General features: G+C 33.3%; 1 protein-coding gene across 4 annotated transcripts in view; it reads left to right on the plus strand.

Annotated features, from left to right (window-relative positions):
• The window catches only part of ZDHHC21 (zinc finger, DHHC-type containing 21), a 46,310-nt gene continuing 21,830 nt past the window's right edge, over window positions 1-24,480 (plus strand). The window contains exons 1-6 of one of the 4 annotated variants that reach the window (XM_014542376.1): window positions 1-68; window positions 5,622-5,752; window positions 11,426-11,623; window positions 12,894-12,992; window positions 16,496-16,607; window positions 19,789-19,927. In XM_014542376.1, coding sequence (XP_014397862.1) covers window positions 11,470-11,623; window positions 12,894-12,992; window positions 16,496-16,607; window positions 19,789-19,927 — 504 coding nt within the window. In that variant the 5' untranslated portion in view covers window positions 1-68; window positions 5,622-5,752; window positions 11,426-11,469. Of the gene's footprint in view, window positions 102-5,333; window positions 5,447-5,621; window positions 5,753-11,425; window positions 11,624-12,893; window positions 12,993-16,495; window positions 16,608-19,788; window positions 19,928-24,480 lie in introns of those variants that run through there. The other 3 variants (XM_005869603.2, XM_005869604.2, XM_014542377.1) reach the window with 3 other exon arrangements.

A 24,480-nucleotide genomic window follows, 5' to 3' on the forward strand; every position in this document is an offset into this window, starting at 1 on the left:
GCACGGCCTCCTTGGAGCATCTTCAGCCCGAGCTGCGCCCGCCCGCCCGCTGCCCCTGCCAGTAGCTGGTGAGGGTTCCTGCTCTAGTCCAGGGGGGTTGGGTAGGTATTTATTATTATTATTGTTATAATTTAATTTATCGAGTCTCTGCCCCGAGTTTCTCGCTGATGAACTACTTGTTTCCCCCCTGGATCGCCGGTCTCAGGTGTGGGCTGCCATAGCCTTCCATTCATTTCCAGGTCGCGGGTGCCAGGCTGCAGGGATCGGCGGGAGCAGGAGGAGTTCACTCCTTCATTGGCCCGCCTCCCTCCCCGGGATCCTGGAGAGGTTGGGAGAAAATGGCTTATGGATGGCGGCAGCTTGCACTTGTTACCATTCACTTTAATAGGTCTGGTGTTTAACCGGAGAGTCCATTTAAAGTTGTGGTCTTTCTCAAGCTATATTTGGGTCACGGTTTATGACCCCCTGTGAGTCAGGGGCGGATGTCTGTATCTCTAGGGCTGAGAGAACCTGACCGGTTATTACTCGAAAATATTGCAATATAGTCGCCCATAAAAGTCCAGGAAGGGGGCGGGGGGGGGGGAATCAAGGTCATTGTGGGCGGGTCATAAATCATAGTGCAAAGTTAGTCTGAAGTAAAGAGGACTCAGGCTCATTAAGGGTAAATGAAAAACGTGTCAAATGGATCCTCAGCTTCATATGCTAATCTGTGTGCTTAAAAAAATTCACTACCTCCCTTGTGATGGTAATAATATCATTAATAATAATAATAATAATAATGTAGTATGTGTCATCCCAGGAATAAAATGCGTTTGATGTAATATCTTGTTAAATTCTTCCAACTTCACAGATTTTATTTATTTTAAAGATGAAACCTGGAGAGGTGCTTTATTTTGTCTTAGTTATGTCTTAAGGGCAAAAAGATGTTTGAAGATGAGATGATGTGAGGAATCAATCAGAAAGAAAGAACCACGTGAGATTTGGTGTTGTGGAAGGGAAACTAGATTTTAGTCCCAAAGCTGTCATGGGTAGGTCACTGACCCATGTTGTTTTCTCATCTCTACAACCAAGAAGTCAGGCTAAATTCTGTAAGGCTTATTCGCTTCTTCATCCTTACTTGGCATATGTATGTTTGTAAGTAATTTGAGACCCTTTGACATGTTAAAGGTACATTTAAAACATTTCATTGAAGAAATATTGATAAAATTATACCAAATATAAGTAAAAATGTATAATTCCATACTTTTGGAATAGTGTTTGGAGTAGTGTTCTTCCGAATTCCTCATTTTGGATACAAAGCAACAGGATTATATGAGGTCCCTTCAAACGGTTGTTGATTTCTGTTAAGCTTAACATACTTTAGAAGCTGTAGTTGGAGTAAATGAAATAGAGCATATTTTGAATAAAATGGTGATAACTGTGTTACATTGCCTACCTCCGATTGTTTAATTTAATGAAAGAAATTTGAGCATTTTAAAATGCATGCACAGAACCATTAGCCACCGGTAGGTTCTAAAACAAGCAGTAATCAGTGAATCATAAAAGTGTTACTTATTTGCCCACTTCCTGATTTCTTTCATCGATGGGGACTGATTCTGAACTTTTAAAAGAGTATAGATAAAATAATGCCATGTATTAGTGAAGAAGTGAATTGAAAAGTCCAGTAATGTCTCCATGGAGCTTTTATTCCGGCATTGTAATTGAGTGAGTCAATAACATCTCTTTCAGCTTAGAAGGCCACATGGTGATGGTGTCAGTATTATCAGGCATAACGGGCAAGGCAGAGGAAAAGCTATTTTTATTACCAGAAAGTTGTCCCCTAAGTTCAGTTTTACTTTTATACTAAAGAATGAAGACTTTTTATTTAGTAAACTATTAGGGCTCAGATTCAACTTTTCAAATGCACTAAATATAAATGGCATTTTATCATTTAGTAGAGTAATCAGTACATTAATAACTCTTAAGTTGAAAATGTTTGAACTGCTTTTGAATCAGTAAAAAATATAGGTGAAACACAAGAGTGGAAAAACACCCGTCTTTCTTATCGTCACAGTAGTAATTTTTTGGTTAAGAATCATTGGTAAATTGAGTTAGCCCTAGTTTTAAAAGCCCATCTTCGTAGACATGAAGTAGCACTGCTCACATTTTCACAAAGTCTTCCTGGAGAACTCAGCAATTGAATCAGAATTCGTTAATTATGCATTCTTCATTATCTTCGAAAATGGGGTCCTGATTTTCTGCTAGGCTTCATTCTGTAACTCACCTGTCCTGCTTTTACTGAAAGAGATTTAGTTTACAGGCTTCAGTTCAGTCTCTCTGTTTTAGATGGCATCTCTGTTTTTGGTTTTCTGCTTGAAGAGACCTCATGCCAACATGTTGGAATGCAACCTCCCTTCATGCTTATGGTATGATACCAGCTGAAAGGCTGTACCATCTGAGGTTTTTCATCCTGACCAGTAGTTCTCAGACTTCAGTGTTAGAGAAAGTAGGTAGCTGCCATATGGTTAAGTGGTACCACCACTTTAATGATGGGGAACCAGAATCATTTTTCATTCTGGAGTTTGTAAGACTAGAAGTAGAACTCATCTTTAAGTTTCCCTTCCTCATTTTTGGAGGTGCTTATCATTTGCAGTTTCTCATTTAATCACGACAATTACCCCGTGAGTTAATATTTTTATCACCACCATTCAGATGGGTAACTGAATTCTGAAAAGAAACTGAAGCTTGGAGAGCTAATAAAAGGCTGCGTCATAATTGGAATGTGGCTCTCTTTAATATTTATACAAAATTAATTTCCTGTTCCATTGAAATAAATTGAATACCAATGTGGTTTTTTAAAAAAAATGAATGCCTCATTGGCTAATTATTAAGGATAGCTATACTTGATCCTTTAAGTAGAATTATTTAACTTGACCAATTTTCAGAGTAGATAAAATCAGAAGTTAAATAGCTGTATAAATTTATGCTTAAAGTTATATAGCTGTACCTTTGTTTTTAAATTTTATTTTAAGCTGCAATTATAGGTTTATATTATATATATATATATTTTTTTTCTTTTGTCCCTGTGGGTAAATTTTTTTTCTTTCTGGTATGCCCTATAACTTGTTGATTGTATTCTTTTAGACCTAGCAATGTTACAAATTTAATTACATTGTATACTTATGAGAGTTTGGAATATTCTTTGTTATCCCAAAATTTCTTGAATTTTTAAGACTAACATTGCTTTTATACCACGTAGAGGAGATTTGATCCCACAATGGTGGTGATGTTGTTGAACTAGATGAAATGTTCATCTCACTTTGGATGCATTAGCTGCAGTGTAGCTCTAACAACTATAAGTATAAGGTAGGATTTTTTCTTGACTTTAAGCCAGTGAATGACTGGGGTTTGACTCATGGATGGTTGACCTGTGCTATTTCCTAATGTTACTGACAGAAACTGCTGTGCTGAAACATTGGGAAGCCACCATGGAGTCATAGTCTTCGCAGCATTGTTGACCTTGGCCATGTTTCAGGACATTTTGATGTACCACATTTAATTCTGCTTGAGATTTGTTTCTAGAAGATGAACTCATCCATTTTCCATTAGAGCAGCAGCTCCTTTACTTTCTCCTTCCATATTTTGTCTCTAAGAAACAAAGGTACAGCCAAGAAAGTTAGAGTAGAAATACATTACCTTTGACAATCTAGCAGTCATGGACCATAGAAAAATTGACCGAACCTGGGACCCTTCAGTCCGCAGGCCGACGCTCTATCCACTGAGCCAAACCGGTTAGGGCAGAAAATAGTTCTTTTTTAAAAAGTATCTACGGGGAATGGAAATGTAATGATAATGATTTTGATGTATTTTTTATATTCTCAGTATGTAATAGTTTCTCATTGCTATGATAAGCAGTATGCTTCACAAATTCACAACTTGTCCTTAATTTCCTGTCTCAGAGAATGGTACCACCATTCACTTAATCCCTCAGCCAAAAACTGGGGAACCATCCTGGCATGTGCTCTTTGCTTCCAGTTGTTCACTAACTCCTCTAAGTTTTCCTCATTAAGTTCTTCATTGCCCTTTTCCAACATGTCTGCTGTGTTAACTTTTCCTTCCTCTTCCCTCCCCTCCCCACTTCTCTTATAAGTTAGAACTTTTGGGGTGTTTACCAGGTGCCCTCATTTTTTATGTGGGTAACCGGTAAGCCTATCTTATTTCATTTAGTCAGTCTTGGAGCCTTATCCACCCACTTAAGTCCATACTTCAAAGTGTTGTTCTTCTTTCCAAAATGCAAGTTCATCATGGCATTCTTCTAAAAATCCTTCAGTGGTTTCCAGTGTGTTCAGGGTGCAATCCAAACTCATTGGCATTGTTTAGCAGTGTTTTTCGCTTTTGGATCATTCTCTGCTTGTAAGTCATGAAATAGTATCATAGTGCATCACATAGAGTAAGGGTAATCATGTCATTAAACTTTTTCAGATATATATTTCATATGTATTTCAAATATATACTTATATATCTCATATATTTGTGTGTACTAGTAACATTATGAAATATATTTTTTGGAGTTGATTGTGGTCAAAGGATAGATATGTTTTATCCCATTCTTCCATATGCAATGACTCTTGTCGTTTCAGCTTAATTGGATTTTCTCTGCCTGCCTTTATACCTTTGCTTACTTGTTCCCTAGTTCAGACGAGATTTCAGCTTAATTGGATTTTCTCTGCCTGCCTTTATATTTATACCTTTGCTTACTTGTTCCCTAGTTCAGACGAGCCTCCATTCTTCATTTAGCTAATTCACAGATTTCACTCTCTCCAGAAACCTTTTCCTGATGGCAATTTACCATGAGAAATACATTTTGTATTACAACCTGGTACACGTGTAAATGTTCACTTAAGTGAAGAAAGTGCCATGAAACAACATCCTTCCTATATGAGATGCTCTTTCCCCCTGCCCCTCTGTCTTACCTTATCTTACCTGGTATTGGTCTTGTCTGTTTACTGTCTTTCTCCACTGAGGATAGGGCCTCTCTCTTATAGTCAGGATATAGTCAGTAGATGTTGATTAAATTAATGAAATCTTGAATCAGTATGTGTTATCTAGAACTCTTTACAATATTATTATTATTTAAGCTTGAATTGTAGAAACTAACTTTTATGAGTGCTTCTCTTAATGGTTTTATTACAGGAGGAAAACGTTTTTCCTTACAACATTTTAAACTAAAACTTGCTTCTATTTTAAACTCTCAATGTTATGCTTATCAATTGTGATTAGATAGTTCTAGCCTCACATTAATGTAGACATTACATTGCATTTTGTCTCATCAGTGATCTCAGAATCGATTGTCATTTTGTGATTTGTGGTCAGGAAGCTTGATGAAGCCCAAATGCTGTACACATAATGCTGATTTGATTTTATGGGAACTAAGTGGTTTCAAAAGAAAGAACTTTCATGTACAATGGTAATCAAATGCACATTTTGGGGGGATGGTGTGGGATCTGAAAGCACAGGATCAGGTGGACTTGAATCATCTTATTTCTTAATTTAAAATTTTATAATTGACATTTTCTCAGGTTTTTTAGCTGCTTACAATGTTTATCTTTGTGAGAGATAATTATTTGTTAAATCATTAATAGATTATTATGGAGAACTATTATTGAAGAGAGATCCATTTGTTGGCATGTAATAAAAGAAGAATGAATCAAGATAAAACCTCTAAATGCAAGTACCAGAAAAATTGCAACACATCGCAGTAAATTTGCAAGTGGTAAGTCTGCATTTAATTTTACATGGGAATATGTTTCTGAATTATGTGGCATTGTATCCTTAATTCTTATATTTAGATACATTTTAATAATTGCTCATTTGCAAAAAATAGTAGTTTCCTTATATTTATTTAAAATTATTCACATTAAATTTTAACTAAACATTTTCTTAGAGGATAAGAAAATGTCTAGGCTTTTCCATAGAGAAAAATAATCTGTAAGTAATACAAGTTTCAGAAGCATCTTTCAGGATTATAAATCTTATATGGCTTTACAGTTGATGCTTCTTCATTGCATTTTTTTAAAATATTAATTTTAAAAGCATTTAAGATAAGGGCAATGTATAGTGATAAAAAGAGGCTTAATTTAAACATTTTGTTTGTAAGGCTGTAGTGTCTGCAAGCCCGTAGGCTATCTTTATTTTTCAGTTGGTGGAAAAGAATTCAGAAGTACATATGTTTACTAATAAACTTAGGAGAACACAAAATTCATACATAAAATGTGAAAGCCTTCCTTCTCATTGCTCAGTCCTTCCTCAGCCCAGTGATAACCACTGTTAACAGTTTGGAGGTGTGCTCTCTTTCACACTTTTTTCTGATCCATATACAGAATTTACTCATACTTTGCTTCTAACAGAATCATGTACACAATTTTCTATAACTTGCTTTCTCCTTCAACATTTAATTATAAAAAAACTTTAACAGGAGAGTTGAAAAAATTATAGTGTAACATCTGAATACCCATCACCTACATTCACAACTAATATTTTACTGAATTTCATCACATTCTCATCCATCCCTCTGTCCATCTAGCAATCTACTTTAATTTTTTTGGATCCTGTTCAAAGTAAATTGCAGCTATCAGTACACTTCCTCCCTTTCTTCCCTCTCTCCCCAGTACTTAAGCATACATATTATTAACTAGAGTTCAGTGCTGTTTTACAGGGTTTTTTAAAAGGTAAATGTAAATACCATGAAATGCAACACTCCTAAGTGTGTATTTGCTGCGTTTTGACAGTTCATGACCTGTGTATCGCAAAGTTATATCAAGATAGAGATCTGTATCAGCGCCACAGAAGTTCCCTTATGCCCTTTCCTACTCTATCTTTTTTCTCCTCTCTCTCCAGGAAACCACTAAGACACCCCCGCCCCCATAGACTTTGCCTGTGTAACTCAACATTATATGTGAGCAGCCATATGGAGGTCTAGAGCTACTTCATTTTTCCCCTTTTAAATTTGTAGTGACTTGGATGTTACAATTTATTTACTCATTCCTCTCCCTCTACATGGACATTTAGGTTGTGCCATACTATTGTGATTAAAAAAGTGCTGTATAGAACAGACCGGTACACTCTAATGAGTATTTTTTTAGGTATTACTGGAAATAAAACTGCTGGGTTAAAGAGTTTGACATTTACTGCCAGATTGCCCTCCAAATGATTGTATCAGTTTACATGCTACCAGTGTGTCCTTTTCTCTCTGTCCTGTCAACATTGGATGTCATCTGTCTTTCTAAAATTTGTCAATACCAAAGATGAACAATGTGCCTAGTTATTTCACATTTTCCTAATCACTGGTGATTAGCCATTGCATTTTTTCTTCTGTGAATTGCCTCGCTAAGTATTCATTTTTTATGTTTCTTATTAGTCATATGTTATTATTTTCCAGGGGTGCTTTGTCTTTTAACTTCATTTTTGGTGTGTCTTTGGCTTCAGAACTTTTTCCTTTATGTGGTCAAACTTGGCTTATGGGTCTCGTTTGTGAAGACCTACCTCATCCCAAGATTATAAAACCACTTGCTATTTTCTTCTACTAGTTTTGCTTTTTATTTGGAATAGAAGAGAAAGAGAAATCACTGTGAACTGAGGTACCAGGAAAATTTTTATATGGAGAGTGAGATTCAAATTGACCTTGAAGTATGAGGTGAATTTAGAGTAAGCAAAATGGTAAGAACATTTCAGATAGGAGAAATGGGAGATGGAATACATTCTCCATATTCATGGAACAGTAATAAGACCACTGGCTGAGGTGGAGAGTTGGCTAAACCTGTAAGTTTAGACAGATATGTTTGACTATATTTCTTGCAAATTATGTTGGCAAATTTTTATCATTTTCTAAAATCTGAAAAGGCCATAAAGGAAAGGTGGTTTCCTACCAGAATAGTTTGAACACTGTAAATATTTATGCAGTCCAGTTTATTAGAGTTGAATTATAGTTTCTCTAAAAAAAGTTTGTGCTGTAGTAATTTACATCATTAATTATGTAGACACAGCACTCAAGTATATTTAGTTACCAGATCGCAATCTTTAAAAATGTTGAAGTACCAGTATGTCCACTAGTTACATCAAAGTTTAGGTATAAGCTCATCATTTAATATACAAATTAATATGTTGGGATCTTTGGCTAATGAAAGTATTTTACAAATGGCACCGGAGTAGCAGCATTGCGTTCAGTTTGGTTGTTGCTCAGGATGTGTAATAGTTTCTGTTCAGTCATAAGCCACGCCTAGTTGTCATTAACTGAGTGGAGTGGTCCTGCAACTCTACCAGTTAAGTGTTTCCGGTTGTAATCTGATTTGGAGCTCTTGGGAGACTACTGTTTTCTTCTCTACAGTCCAGTTGTAAGGGTTATGTGGCACTAATTTTCACTAATCAGGTATTTAAAAAATATTCAACATATTATTTGCTTACTGTTTTATTTTTTTTATCTTTTGCTCACTTTTCCTTGAGCATGCTTGTTCTTTTAGAGTTTGTTACCTATATGTTTACATCCAGAAAAATAGATACGTTGTAATATACTTTTCACTATCTAATATTTTCTGTTGTGAGGAATCTCTCTTTTCTACTGAAAAAAAATTGTTCTCTGGTAGAGGAGAATAAAAATAAAGTTAAAAAATGAATGAGTATTATATAATTTTGCCACTCGTTTTGCTGGCTTGTTTGCTCTTCTGTTTCTAATATTAATAAATCTGGAAATAAGTTATTAAATTACTCTGTTCTGTATAATTATTGTAATTCATAATTTGTTGTTTAATCCTGAATGGAACTGAAACATTTAGAGAAGTTACATGAAGTTAGTAATATTGAATATGTTGAGAGACAGAGCCTTCTGTCGTTTCTTTTAGCACGCGATGGTTGGCAAGACTGTAAATGTAAACATTTTTTTAGTGTTTCTCTTTTTAGCTTTGGTAGATAGCTTATCATTTTTATTTGAGCATCTTTAGTTTTTAAAATGATACCTAGTAAGTTAAATAGCATGTTTTATCCTCTCTGACTTTTCTCGCTTAAATGATACTGATAGGTATTTTAATTTTCTAATTAAAAGGTATTGAAGTTCAACTTTTACTTTCTTAAAGACCTAGGCGCTATTCATGTTTTAGATTTCATATATAAGGACTAATTTAGACAATATCTGATTTCATCAGTTGAGTGGTGGTGCATTTGAGTTCCCATCTTATTTTTAGCTGCCCCAATATTTGTAGCTTCTAGGAATGATAGCATAGGGGTGTTCTTTTAAAATTAAGTAATCCTTAATCTTTTTTTTTCTTTGTTCTGGTAGCTTTAAAGAACATTGTCAAGGCCTCTAAGAGTTGGTACCCTAAAGCTTTTCAACTGATGATAAATTATTCTAAGAATTAAGTAGTCTGGGATATAAACTGAAATCTGGGAGTCATCCTTGACTTTTTCCCCTGTGATCCCTAATATCCAGTCAATTAGTAAAATTACTGGTTTGATTCTAACTATTTCTTCAATTGATTTCTTCTCCAACTGATCTTTCATCTTTCTCACCAGAGTGTCAGTAATTTATTTTAAAGTATAAATCTCATTAGGTTAAATCCCTGCTTCAATAGCTTTCCAATGCCTAAGAATGACGTTTTAATATTCTTTTTTTTTTTTGTAAATGTGTTTTTATTGACTTTAGAGGGAGAGGAAGGGGAGGGTGGGAGAGAGAGAGAGAGAGAGACAGAGAGAGAGAGAGAGAGACATCTATATGAGAGAGAAACATAGATCAGCTGCCTCCTGCACATTCTCTACTGGGGATCCCGGAAACCTGGCCTCGTGCCCTGATCAGGAATTGAACTGTTGACCTTTTGGTGCACGAGACACTGCTCAACCAACTGAGCCACACCTTCCAGGAATGAAGTCTTAATATTTTAACATGGCATCTCTGTGTCCTTCTTGATGTAGCCCCTTCTCACCACTGACTCTCTCTCCACTAAAAGATTTGTGATTTACGATGGCAATTTGTAATAACTCCTACAACTTTTACCCTGGTATACCTCTTGCTCTTCCTTCTGTTTACAGTATTGTCACTTTTCTTTACTTGAATAACTTACTCACCTTTAGTACTGAACTCAGGTTTCACCCTCTATAGGAAGTCTTGCCCTGATTTAATTAGTCCTCGTCTTTTGTGCCTCTAGTAACAATTTGTCTACATCTCTGGAACTTACCATATTATATTAAAACCATTTTATGACTCTGTTCTCATTAGACTGTTAATTGCTTTAAGCAAAGGCCATGTCTTATTCATTACTGTGTCTACACAGGTAACTGCTGTACAGTGGAGGCTCAATGAATATTTGTTGAACTGAGTTTAACTCATTGCTGTAACAGTAAAGTCTTAGTGAAGCTCCTGAATTAGTGGTTCATAGATACCACTCAGCTGTGTCATATACAATTGGGGAACATTTTTAACATTTTGTTGATTTTTGAGCTTTACTTTGTAAAGCATTATGATTCAATAGATCTGGATTGGGGTCTGGGAATAGTATTTTTAAAAATCTCAGTTGATTCTGGTTTGTGAAACATCGTAGTGTATTAATGTATTATGTCATTGTGTTTTATATTATAATTTATTGTTTAAGCTTATAAGTTACATCTAAAGAATGGGTTTTTAAAGTCATTTTCTTTTTTTTAACATAAGTATAGAAGTATCTTAACTTTAAGAGGCTTATTATTAACACTCAACTGAAAAAAGCCTTGATAGTAATAAGATTAATTGGTCTTCATTCAACAAATTTAATTATTTTGGTAATTTTTAATTGCTTTTCACTTTTTATTATAATTTTTCAAAATGATTTATAAGCATTGTACTTTGGTTTAAAATGAAACTAAATTGCACAAATCTTAAGTGTACAGCTCTGTGAATTTTTACATATGTATATACCCATGAAACCTACCCAGGTCAAGAGATAGAACATTTCTAACCCCTCTAAGGTTCCCTTATGTTCCTCTCTAGTTAAACACCCTTCCCACCACAAAATGACTGCTATTTTGACTTGGATGACCATCAGTTAGTCTTATGATTAAAACTACTAAAAAATTATATAATATATATATATTTTGGTGGATATGTTTACTCATTTTTGGGGGGTTTACACATGGATTTTCTGGGTTAAGGACAGACTTGTGTTTAACTTCAGAAGGTAGTGCCAATTTATATTCTATGATAGCAATTCATAAAAAAAAAATCAAAATTAAATTATTTGAAGCTTATGGTGAAATTTGAATATCCTGAAACTTTTTTCTTTTCTAAAGTATTTTATTTTGTCAAAAATATACAAAGAAAAGTCAACAAGTATTATGTTATAGTTGCCAGTAAGGTAATTTTGTTTTAGTCAAATACTTTTTTCTCTATGCTAGTAAGTAACTTTTTTCCCTCTTTCTCTCTCCGTAGGATTGTCTTTCCTGTGGGTTGGCAGGCAGTTGTAGGACTGCAAAATGGGTCTCCGGATTCACTTTGTTGTTGACCCACATGGTTGGTGCTGCATGGGTTTGATTGTCTTTGTCTGGTTATACAATATTGTTATAATTCCCAAAATTGTCCTCTTTCCTCACTATGAAGAAGGACATATTCCAGGCATATTAATAATAAGTAAGTTTCTAGGTCTTTATTTCTTTATATAATTAAAGATTTTCTTCATTGTGGATGTTTTTGGAATATAGTGCTACTATATTAATCTTCCTTTTAATATTAGTGCTATTAATACTAAGTTATTTACTGAATTATGGAAATTTTAAAAAATAGTGTCCTTTATATACTATTTTGCAGGGTTAGATAAATGGGTTAGATATCTAACTCTACAAAATCTATAAAGATCATTTTATTTAAAAAAAGATACAATTGTGTTAATTTGTGTATTTTTAATATTTCTGTTATGTACTTACTGCAAATGTATAAAGAGTTTAAGTATGAAGATGGTATACGTTAATGAGAAGTAAGATTTTTGTGATACAAATGTTCATTATAACACTTTGAACTTCTACATAATTACTTTCTGCTATAATTCATTGGTGATGGCTTGCTTATGATTAAATTTGAAATGACATATTTTACATGTACATGGCATTTACAGTTTCCATATACAGTATGTCATTTTGACCTCACAAGAGCTGTGAGAAATACGGTTTCTGATATATAAATGATAAAATTGACCAGTGCCATGCCGTCAGCCCTGGAGTTAACACTTGAACTAAATTTCCTATTACAGGTGCAGTGCCCTCTCCTCCACCCCACCCTCAAAAAATGCCTATTCTTTTATTCATTTAAAAGGTTGAATTTTGATGAATGAATTTTTTTCTCTTACTGTTACTTTATCTAGTTTTTCATTTTAAAAAAGTTTCTAGATTCTTTATTTTCAAATGAAATATCTTAAATCTATTGAAAGGAACAATTGAACATCACTAATTCAAAGTAATTTTGAAGATAGCCAATTAAGAATTAATGAAAAAGTTTAATTGTAGGATAGGCTAAAAAATGCTGCTTTAATTTTTCCATATATAGTACATATACTTAATAGGGAGCCCATTCATTTATGCCATTGCTTATTGGGAATTTCTATTAATAAAGAATATGATTTACAACAAGTTTATTAGTTATTATGCAAAGTAACATTTAAAAGTGGTATACTTAAGATAGTCCTCTTGGCAGTATTATTTGATGAATCAAGTGAATTAATCGTTTAATTTTTCCATCTTTTGAAAATTATTTATCTGGATGCTATTAATTAAAATATGCAGTTATACTTTAAATATGCTTGTTGTTAAAAATGTGTGTAAGAGTAAGTGACTAATTTTCTTTCTTTCCCTTCCCTTTCCCTTTGCCCTTCTCCTACCCTTTCCTTTCCTTTTCCCTTTCCTTCTAGTATTCTATGGCATTGCCATATTTTGTCTGGTGGCCTTAGTAAGGGCCTCAATAACTGATCCAGGAAGACTCCCTGAAAACCCTAAGATCCCACATGGAGGTATGGTACTCTTCAGATTTATCAGTTTTACTTTTCCAGAATTACTCTTCTTATCAATGTATTTATTGCCTTTAGTATGCATTAGTTATACATGACATCTATTACAGCTTTCAAGTTTTTTCTCAGATGTTTCCTTTCTAGAGTTCTCTATTTAAAATTGCAAATCCCAGTTGACTCCTCATACCCCTCTCCTTGGCTCTCTCTTTCAGTTTGTGTATTGGTTTCTCTCTCCTCCCACCCTTGATCTGTATGACCTCACTGAGGGTAAAGATTTGTTGTTTCGTTTTCATTTGTTCAGTGCTGTATCCTCAGTGCCTGGAACAGTCTCTGTCACTTAGTAAATACTGGGTAAATATTTGTTGAGTGGTATATAATTGTTTGAGAAATTAGTATTTTTACTTAATAATAAAATTTTTATGAAAAATTTCATGATTAAAAAAAATATTGGCAACTAGTTAAAAATTTAAAAAAATTGTTTTAAAATGAATACCAAGCAGATTAATATCTGTGGGCCTAATTGAATCATGAAACCACAATGTTACCTTTAGCTTATAGACTGTAGCAACGGAGGACACCATCTTGCTGACTATTTGGATATCTGCATTATATCTGGTCCCATTGACATTTGGCCTATTTTTCTTCACTAAATTCAGAAGATTTCTGTCCAATAAAAAAAGATATGTTCATTTATCATATTTTAATGTTTTCAAAGCCTCTTGATATCTATCTCATGTCATATAATCCTCAGGGTAATTGTATGAGGTAGGTAGCCTGCGTGACCAGAAGCATAGATTATGCTTTATAGGTCACATGGCAGAATATTACAGAAAGATTTGAGGCACAGAACCTTGTTCCACCAGCTTTTACTATGGCTTTAAATATGGATTAAAAAAAATCATGACCTCCTGGTTCAAAGGTAGATGCTCAACCACTGAGCCAGGCTGCCTGGGCCCCAGAATTTGATTTTACAAGCTTTTCAGCATGCAGATAAAATAGTCAAGTGAAATAATTAAATGCTATTTATATTATTCAAATTATTCACACATGTCTGAAATACAGAAATATTACTTTTGTCACTTTCAAATTTTATGAAATGATTTTATTCAATCTCTTAACTTTTTAAAATAGCTTTATTGAGTATAATTCATATGCAATATAATTTATCCATTTAAATTATACACTTTAGTGGCTTTTAGTATATTCACAGAGTTATGCAACTGTCACCACAATCAGTCTTAGAACATTTCATCATCAAGCTGTTTCTTAACTAGTAATTTTGACTTTACTGTTTTTTGTCATTACTAGAGCTACTTTTTGACATATGGTTAGAGAACAAAATCTTCCTTCTAAGTTTTAAAAAATATATCATGTTTTAAATTTGTCTAATATTGTCCCTTGAAATTTAACCCATGCTGTTAATGCTGAGGGTCATGTATTCACTCATAGTTTTGCCTTTTTCCTCCCTCTTATATTGTTTTATTTTATTATTGTTATTTTTGTTAATCCTCACTTGAGGATATTTTTTCTATTGATATTTAGATAGAGTAGAAGGGGCGGGGAAGAGAGAGAGAGAAACATTGATGTGAGAGAAATACGTCGGTTGGTTGCCTCCTTCATGCACCCAACTGGGGCCAGGGATCAAACCTGCAATCCAGGTATGTGCCCTTGACCAGAAATCGAACCCATGACCCTTTGGTGTGCGGCTGGTGCTCTAACCTCTGGACACACCAGCCAAGGCTTATATTGCTTTTTCTATTTTAAATTTTTATTTTTAGTCCTCACATCAGGATATGCTTTTTTTTATTGCTTTTTAGAAAGAGCAGAAGGGAGAAAGAGAGAGAGAGAACTATTGATATGAGAGAGAGAAACATCAATCAGTTGCCTCTCATAGGTGTCCTGACTGGGGATGGAACCCGAAACCCAGGCATGTGCCCTGACTGGGAATAGAACCCGCAACCTTTTGTTGTATTGGACAATGCTCCAACCAACTGAGCCACCTGGCCAGGGCTTATATTGCTTTTTAAAGGTGATCTGTAGGAGACTTACTAACATTTATTTCCTACATTGGCAACCATTTCTGTCAGACCTAAACCTTGTATTGATTTTGGTAGTTTTAAATTATATTTTTCCCCAAAACATTACGTTGTGATTGGAAATGCAGTAATTGAGAGAGGGCCCCTTAACAATTCGAGTCTTTTATGACTAAAACAGAAGGTGCTTCCTTTCTGAGGGATAAACAAAAAATAAAACCTTGTTTTATATTCATTCATGTATTTACAGCATTAATAAGGATCCATGTTAAACAGTGTTATGCTCACCTGGAAAACTGCTGAATATTCTATTGAGATCTTCCCATGGGACCTCCCCTAAAATCTTCACCCTTAAAGCCCTTAGAGGAGGACCCTGTGTGCTCTTCCTCGGGAGCACGCCCTTGCCTTTCCCTTTCTCTGCCCTCTTCCCCTCCCTGTCCCAGGCCCATTACCATTAGCTTCCTCACTTCCAAGCTCCAAGGGCCCTTCCAGGTAACTTGTTTCCTAAGTCCATTTCTTCTAGGAATTACCTTTCTACCTCTATGATTTACCAAATAAATGTTCTCTTACAAAAAAAAAAAGTGATGCTGTTTACTTATATTAAAATCTCAGTCATTCCGTCATTTGTGGAGTTTGTCTTTTTCTCTCTGATTAGTTTTAGGTTTTGATTTTTCTTCTTAAAAATATATGTGAGTTTTTAATTTATTTATAGTTATCATAAAATAGCAATTGGATTTTCTCTTCCATAGGCTTTTATTTTATATTTTGAGATGGCTGGTACAAAGTATTGTAGGTAGTTATCAGACATCAGAATATATTGGCCACCAGGTCCCATTGGCACATGCATACACCTGAAGAAGGGAAGGGAGAAGACTAAGACATGGATTACAGATTTGTAGGTTGAAACTATTCTAATAACCTCCTAAACCCATTTGAAGATCTTTTCCAAAATCCCCCCATAAACTTTCCCCAATGAACTCGTTAATATGAGAAAATAAAATGGTTTGAGGGTTGGGAATGCAATCTCTGTTTCTCTAATGAGATTATAGGATTGATTTTGATTTATTAATCCATGAAACCAGAACTCACCATTATTCCTTTATTATAGCCTTTAGATAAAATTTCTAGAAATTTGTTTAAATAAAATTCTGTTTTAATAATTTGGTTGTATTTTAGAGTTTTATCATTGAATTTTACTTGTAGCAATATGTCCCAAACCCAAATACATTGTTTCTATCCCTTAGTTTGACTAATAATAGTGTCTTATTTTTTTATAGTATTTAAAATTAGAAGCATACAAAATCAGACATCATAAAACAGAGTAACAACATTTATGTGAAATACTGGAGACTAGAGGAAAAATTTCTTAGACCTATATATTGAAGACTTTCTATAAAATCTGTAAATAATTGTTGCTATATTTCAACATTACTCATTTACCTTCATTAAATGGATTTTAATTTCTTTCTCTAGAAAGGGAGTTCTGGGAATTATGTAACAAGTGTAATTTGATGAGACCAAAGCGTTCCCACCACTGCAGCCGCTGCGGCCACTGTGTTAGGAGAATGGATCATCACTGTCCATGGTAAGAAATAAATAATTCACTTTTAGAAAAAACTAGTAAAACTAAATTGTAGTACTTAGCAGGTTTAAACAAAAGTTACATGAATGTGTTGTAGTTTAAAAACACCTTTTAATAAGCATTCATTTTTGATATGGTTTTATGAACTCCCAAAATCATTTTTTCCCCACAGAGATCCTATCTTTTCTAACAAGGAAATATTCTAGTAGAAAGCTAAGAATTAACATGCAGCCAAATGTACAAAGGACTAAGGTGGTTATATTAAATGAGGCATGTATGTAAAACATTTTGTACAGTGTCTGAGACTTAGAAAGTACTTAAATAGTAGCTCTTATTGTTTTTAACTGTAATAAACTGTATACATCCCATTGTTTATATTTCCCTTTCCATTTGTTTAAAGAATAATACATTTCAGGTACCCTGACCTCATTCCTCTCCCTTTAAGCCTTTTTCAGTATTATGTGTTTTAGGTATTAACATTACATACATGCTGGATGTGTGTAAGTGGAAATCAGCTAATTCTGCTGAACAGCCAACATTTTTGGTCAATAGGGGGCTCTCTTGTAATATTTAAAGAAAATGTTTACTTGAAAAATAGAATTTTTAAAACAAATGCTGTGAGAATTCTGCATTGTATCTCATTTCAAAGCTGTCACAAAAATCTGTGAACAAGGTATTGTATTTAAGTGTTTTTCTAGCGTGGGATAGCTGTATAAATATTTAAACTGGTGTAGTGTAGCACTCTATAAACATATCTCTACATCTGTGTTTATGTTTGTACATACATGCATGCATATATACAAAGTTAACTATATAGCAGGCTTGTTAAATTTATAACTGCTTATATCTAAAGTTGACTCGAGGGAAGTGTTTAGCTTTGTCTAGTAATTCTAATCAATTTAGAGTTTCCCTTATTTGTTGATAACTTATTTTGATAGCACAAGTTATTAGCAAGGTTTTAGTGGAAATTTGGGTTTTACTATAAACTGATTATTTAAGTAGATAAAAAGCACTTTTAGATAAAAGTACTTTGTTACTATATATATTTCATCAATAAGATAGTATAGTTTGTAACACATAGTTGGTCTTTAAAAATGTGCCTGGAATTTATACAGGTTAATCCTCAAGTGTTTTCTGTAATTCAGTGATCTCTTTATAATTATAATAATAATAGATTAATAAAAGCTAGGTAAACTGTTAAGTGGTAATCACACTGAAAAACTCAATTTTATACACTTTTTAGAGCAACTAAAAATATAATAAATGTTCATATACAGTTGGATATTGATACTTCCCTTTAAAAGAATGCAATATAGTTTAAACTTAAAAACATAAACAGTGAATAAGGAAATATTTTGGTACTATAGAGATTAGTGATATTTTTTATTTATTTTTAAAGAATAAAGATTAACTCAGTGACGAAATAAAGTGCTGTTTAGCCTAAACTCAAAAGATTGTGGTGAGTTCTCTGTTTCTAGGCCTCTTGCTTCCAATGTAGTCAACTTCTCAGAATATTGGGAAGATGAGTGGAAGAAGAAAGAGTTGGAAGATAGGAAAGGAGGGTAGACCAGGGGCCTGAATAGATTTAGGGATTTTCATGATTTAATTTCCTAATAGAATACTCAGAGTGAGGGAAACTATACAGTGTAAATTGGAAGAAAAGAGAATTTTTGTTATTTTCAGAAACAGCATTGTTCTAACTGCCTAAAGCTTTAGATTTGGAGGTCAATTCTCAAGTCACCATAAGATTTTCTCTGATCTGGATCTGATCACTTTTTCTATGTAGTATAATTGTTACCAAGAGAACTCTTATACCTATAAACTAAGAACCTTAGTGCTTCTTAAAGCTCTCTGGTTAAGAAAAATGCCAGTATCATAGCAGTTCTTCTCAAATTTAGGGGGACAGGAAGGATAGGACAAGGAAACGTCATCTTTCAAGCAGTCTCTGTTGAAGAGTGCATATATAAACACTTTTTGATAGCCCTGCTTGTAACAAAACACAAGACATTTATTAACAAAGAATGAGCTCTTAAGTCTAAGGAATGCCTCTGCAAGGTTTTCTGTTCAGTTCTATATCTGATTTTAAAAAATACTTTAACAACACACTTTTAAAACAATTTTAGTTAGGAATTGAACCTATTATATAGTTTTTTAAAGACAGTGCCAGTGCTCTGGCTGGTTTGGTTCAGTGGATAGAGCATTGGCCTGAGGACTGAAGGGTCCCGGGTTCGATTCCTGTCAAGGGCACATGCCTGGGTTGCAGGCTCAATCCCAGTAGGGGGTGTGCAGGAGGCAGCCGATCAGTGATTCTCATCATTGATGTTTCTATCTTTCTCTCCCTCTCCCTTCCTCTCTCCAAAAATCAATAAAAATATATACAAAAAAAAAAACCCCAACAAAAACTAAAAAACACACCACAAAACAGTGCCAGTATAATATATTGAAATAAAAACATTTGTACAGGGTAACTTATAGCTCTGAACTAGGGTTTTCTCCTGGAATTGTAAAATATTTTGAAAATTTGGGTACAATAAATTTTGAAACAATAAAACATTTAGCTTGCATTAGCTTTGAAATTTTTGGGATTATGACATTAATCATCTTTCCTAGTTATGGTTCACTATTGTGTTGCTGGAATTGTAGCTCTAAGAATCTGTAAGTAGTTTTGGATATATGTCTATTTTTAGCAACCAAGGATAGCTTTTAAAAGTAAGAAGAATAGTGAATGCTTTGCAGTTATGTCAGAGTGGCAGGATTAAGTTATTTTACTTCACATCATTCAAACTGCTCTCGAAGCTAGAATGCTTCATAGAAGAGCACTGTATAGGAGAAGGTTCTTGTTTTCTTCATCGTTAACTGTACTTGCTTTGGCAAGTGTCTTAAGTTCTAACTGTACAGCTCTGGCAAGTTTAACTCCTTTGTTCCTGTTCTCACCTCTGCTCTTCCTGCCTCACGGGGTGGTTCTGAGTTAAAGAAGGATCATATATATGGACTTCCTTTGTAAAGTACAAAGTGCTTTACAGATATTATATCTTTTCCTATGTACTGTTTGCTTTTAGGTTTGAGTGATGTTAGTCTGTCTCCATGAGGTTACCCATATAGGAAGTTCTTTTGTGTTTATTTTTACCAATTCTGAAATTAACATCTTATTAAAGTTTAATTTCTTTTTATTTTTTTTCTTCAGGATTAACAATTGTGTTGGTGAAGATAATCATTGGCTTTTTCTGCAATTGTGTTTCTACACTGAACTTCTTACTTGCTATGCACTGATGTTTTCTTTCTGCCACTATTATTACTTTCTTCCATTAAAAAAGCGTAACTTGGTAAGAAATGTTTATATTCACTAATGTTAGAGCAGCTATAGTATACAGTTATTAACATGTTTCCTTTATGTTCAGAAGATTGAAAACAAAAGCAATAAAAATAAACCCAAAATTAATGGATTTTAAGATATATTGGGATTGAGAAAGTAGACCCTAATCAGACATTACCTTTTAACCATTTATAATTATTAGTGTTGAATGACTTTCTTTAAAAAGCAATGTAATAGATCTTTTGATATACAGTATATGTTTTGGTTTAAAATATCTACAATAATGAGAGACACTTGTTTCTTTTCAGGAATAAAAATAGACTTTAATATTTTAAAGTTTTTCAAAGGAATTTTAAATTATTGAGAAAAAAACTTTTCCCCCTAACTTTGAACAATATATAATGTAATAATTATAAGAATTTGTAGGATGCTTCAAAAAGTTGTTATATATATCATTTGAGGAAAGACAGTACTTTTCTTGCTTTGTAGAGGAAATACAACAGATGTTAATAATACTTGCCCAAAATAGTGTCAGAGGTGGTGGTATTGGTAATAGCTGCAACTAAGAGTTTTAAGCCCCACTATGCTATGGCTTGTCATTTTAGTTCTCACTCTAATACTCATAACCACCATTTGAGGTGAGTACAATTTTTGCCCACTTTCATAGATGAGGAAGTAGACTAACAGACTTTTAATTAGTAGTTGTTAAAGGCACAAAGCTAAGAAGTGATTATTCAACTGGTTTTAGTTGGAGAGCTGGGATTTGAACCTGATTTTGTGTTTTCTGAATCTTACCTTGTGTGCTTTCATATAGAGCTGGTTTTTGAGTCTCATATTGTATGTCACTTAGACTTTGATTGTGTTTTTAAAATAATTGTGTGTGTGTGTGTGTGTGTGTGTGTGTGAGAGAGAGAGAGAGAGAGAGAGAGAGAGAGAGAGAGAGAGAATGAATGCACAGGTATGCAAATGTGCATGTGAGGAAGAAAGGGGAGGAGAGAGGAAGATAGAAAAATCTTGATGGGAAATTTTTCTTATTTATATTATTTAAATCTTTTAAAAATAACAAGTTCAGTGGTGGTACACATAATTAAATTTTGGAATAAGGGAGAGAAGGTCTTTAAGTTCTATATATTTATATTTCTTGTACACATTTTATGTAATTAAAAGGACATTTGTTACTGTTTCTGGGCTGTGATTATGCTTATTAAATATAGATAATTGAGCAACTGAAATTATATATAAGTAACTGAAAAAAAGTTCAGTATGGGAACTTTAAATATTGATATTTTCACACCAAGTATTTTGTGTATGCCAGTACTATATATAGTTTTAGGAATATTTCATCTTATTTGTAGAATAATTTCTGATATGATTGGTACTGTATTTAGACTTTGTAAAAGGTTGTACATAGTTTCCCAAGAGTAACCTGTTTCAAATAATTGAGCCTAATAAGGAAAGCATTAAAATAAAATTGCCCAGTAAGATTAAGGTCATAATTTTTTTAACAGTGAGAGAGAAAATTTATTGCTGTTAATGAAAAGCTAATAGAAATTCTCTAGGAGGGAATGCATTGATTTATCTTGGAGGAATTGGCAAACTATGGGGCTTGGGTTAAATTAGACCCTCTACCTATTTTTTAAAAAAATTGTTTATTTTATTGATTTTAGAGAGAAAGGGAGGGAGAAGGGAGAGAAAGAGGACGGTAGGTAGGGATGGAGAGAGTGAGAAACATTGATCAATTGCTTCCTGCATGCACCATGACCAGGATTAAACCCACAACCTGGTATGTGCCCTGATCTGGAATCAACCCATGACCTTTTGATATACTGCACAATGCTCCAACCAACTGAGCCCACACTGGCCAGGGCAACTATTAGGATCTTTATACTGAGTTTGCCAACCCCTCGTAGTAGAATGATCTTGGCTTTGTAAACAGATATACCTAGGATCAATGCCTGGCATTTCTTATTATATGTATAACCTTTGACACATCGTTTAATCTTCCTGAAATTGCAATGTTGTTTTTTTCTGAAAAATGTAAATTATTATGAGATTAAATAAGATAACACATGTAAAAGTACCTTGTATATAATATATATTTAATTTATGTTACATTTGATTTTGGTGAAAGCTCTCAGAAGGAAGGGACAATTTATCTTTGACTTATTTTTAGGCTGTTTAAAAACATTACTGGGAAATTTACCATAGACTAAAGAAGTTCCAATACCAAATAAGAATAGAGTGGTAATACTCAATTGAAGGATTAGACATTTGAAATTACAAAATACAATTTTCTCTCCAAATGAAAGGTAGAAACTCTGGAAAAATTATTACTACCAATTTACATTTTTAATGGATGTTGATAGAAGACTAGCAGCATAGTAAAAGTTTATTAAGAGATTAAAAATCTAGGAGGAAACGATAAAATGAGTATAAGTTGGGTTTTGAAAATTCAAATCAGATTTTCCTTAAAGCAATCAATTATAGAAGCAATACAGGTGATTTTTAATTTTAAGAAATCATAAGAACGTTAACCAATAGGTTTATCAAATAGAAATTAAATAATTAGCTAGCTCATGTTGGTTGTAAATAAGCATATTAAATAATAAACAATAAATTATAAATAGTTCTAATTATAAATTGACAGGTATTCTAGTAGTGTTGAGCAGGAATTGTTCTCTAAACCAAGTATCCTTATTGTATTAAGTAGGGTGCTTTCATAATTACTTTCATGTTAGACATAATGAAATTGAAACCCAAAGAGGTTATGTTATGACATTTCCAAAGTCATATTGAAGAATTTAGTATGTTTTAACCTTGTTTTTGATATATTCTCTGAATCATGAAGTGATTCATATATTATCAAGTTATATATATGGAGAACTTTACCATATGTTGCCCAATATAAGAAAAGACAATTTTGTTGGACTAAGTTAAATTCATAAAAATAGAATGTTTATTATTGTTGTTTCTAAACTACTTTAGTTTACTAGAGCAAAGCTAAATTCTAGGACCAGAATTATTATATAATTAAGCCTGGAGACCATGTTTTACATTAGATCCTCAGACCTTACTGTACTACCCTTTTAACAACCTCTCCCTGTTCCTGGCAGCCTCTGTGCCTACTGCAGCCTCGTGGCCCACAGTTCCTTTCAAGGTGCACGAATTCATGCATTGGGCCCCTAGAATTTAATATAATCCATGGAATAGCTTTTCATTTATTAGTATCTTCATTTTTTTTTCATCAATATCTTATAGGTTTCACTGTACTGATCTATCACCTTCTAGGTAAACTTATTCCTAAGTATTTTATTCCTTTTGATTTATTTGAAAACAGGATTGTTGTCTTAATATTTCTTTCTCATAGTTTTTAGTGCATAGAAATGCAACTGATATTTATGTATTTATTCTGTCTTCTGTAACTTTACTGAATTTGTTTACTAGTGCTAATAATTTTTTGGTAGAATCTTTGTTTTTTTCATATACAATATGTCATCTATAAATAGAAATAATTTTATTTTTTCCTTTCTAATATGGAGGCCTTTTATTTTTTTTTCTTGCCTAATTGCTTTGACTTCCAATACTATGTTGAATAAAAGTGGTGAAAGTGGGCACCCTTGTCTTTTCCTGATTTTAGAAAAAAAAGCTTTTGGCCTTTCAACCATTAAGTATGAGGCTTCTGTGAGCTTGTCATATCTAACCTTTATTATGTTGAAGTATGTTCCTGGTATACCCAGTTTTTTGAGAGTTTTGTCATAAATAGATGTTGAATTTCATTAGGTGCTATTTTTGCATCTTTTGAGGTGATTATATGATTTTTGTCTTCAATTTTGTGAATGTAGTAAATCACATTGCTTGGTTTGCAGATGTTAAAGCATCTTTGCGTCTTTGGAATTAAATCCCACTTGATCATGGTATATGATTCTTTTAATGTGTTGTTGAATGTGGCTTGCTGATATATTTTAGATTTTTGCCTCTCTGTTCATCAGGAATGTTGGCTCTATTTTTCTTCTGTTATGTAGGTTTGGTATTAGGTAAATACTGGCCTTATAACATGATTATGGAAGTATTTCCTCTTTAATTTTTTTGAAAAGTTTAATGAGGGTTGGTGTTAATTCTTCTTTAAATGTTTGGCAGAATTGACCAATAAAGCCATCTGGTCCTATACTTTTCTTTTTTGGGAGGTTTTTGGTAATTGATTATTCAGTCTCAGTAATTGGTTTGTTTAAATTTGCTGTTTCTTTATGATTTGGTCTTGATGGCTTTCATGTTTCTAGGAATTTATTCATTTTTTCTTCTCAACTTATTGGTATGTAATTTTCATGGTAGTCTTTTATGATCCTTTGTATTTGTATGGTATCATTTGTAATGTCTCCTTTTCATTTTTTATTTTATTTATTTGAGTTCTCTCTTTTTTTTTTGAGTGAGTATAGCTAAATGTTTGTCTATTTTGTTTATCTTTTCAAAAAAACAGCTTTTAGTTTCCTTTATTTCTCATCTTTTAAGTCTCTATTTTATTTACTTCTGCTCTTAGTCATTTCTTTCTAACTTTTGGCTTGGTTC

This window comes from Myotis brandtii, unplaced genomic scaffold, assembly GCF_000412655.1.
Source record: "Myotis brandtii unplaced genomic scaffold, ASM41265v1 scaffold30, whole genome shotgun sequence".
Taxonomy (NCBI): Eukaryota; Metazoa; Chordata; class Mammalia; order Chiroptera; family Vespertilionidae; genus Myotis; species Myotis brandtii.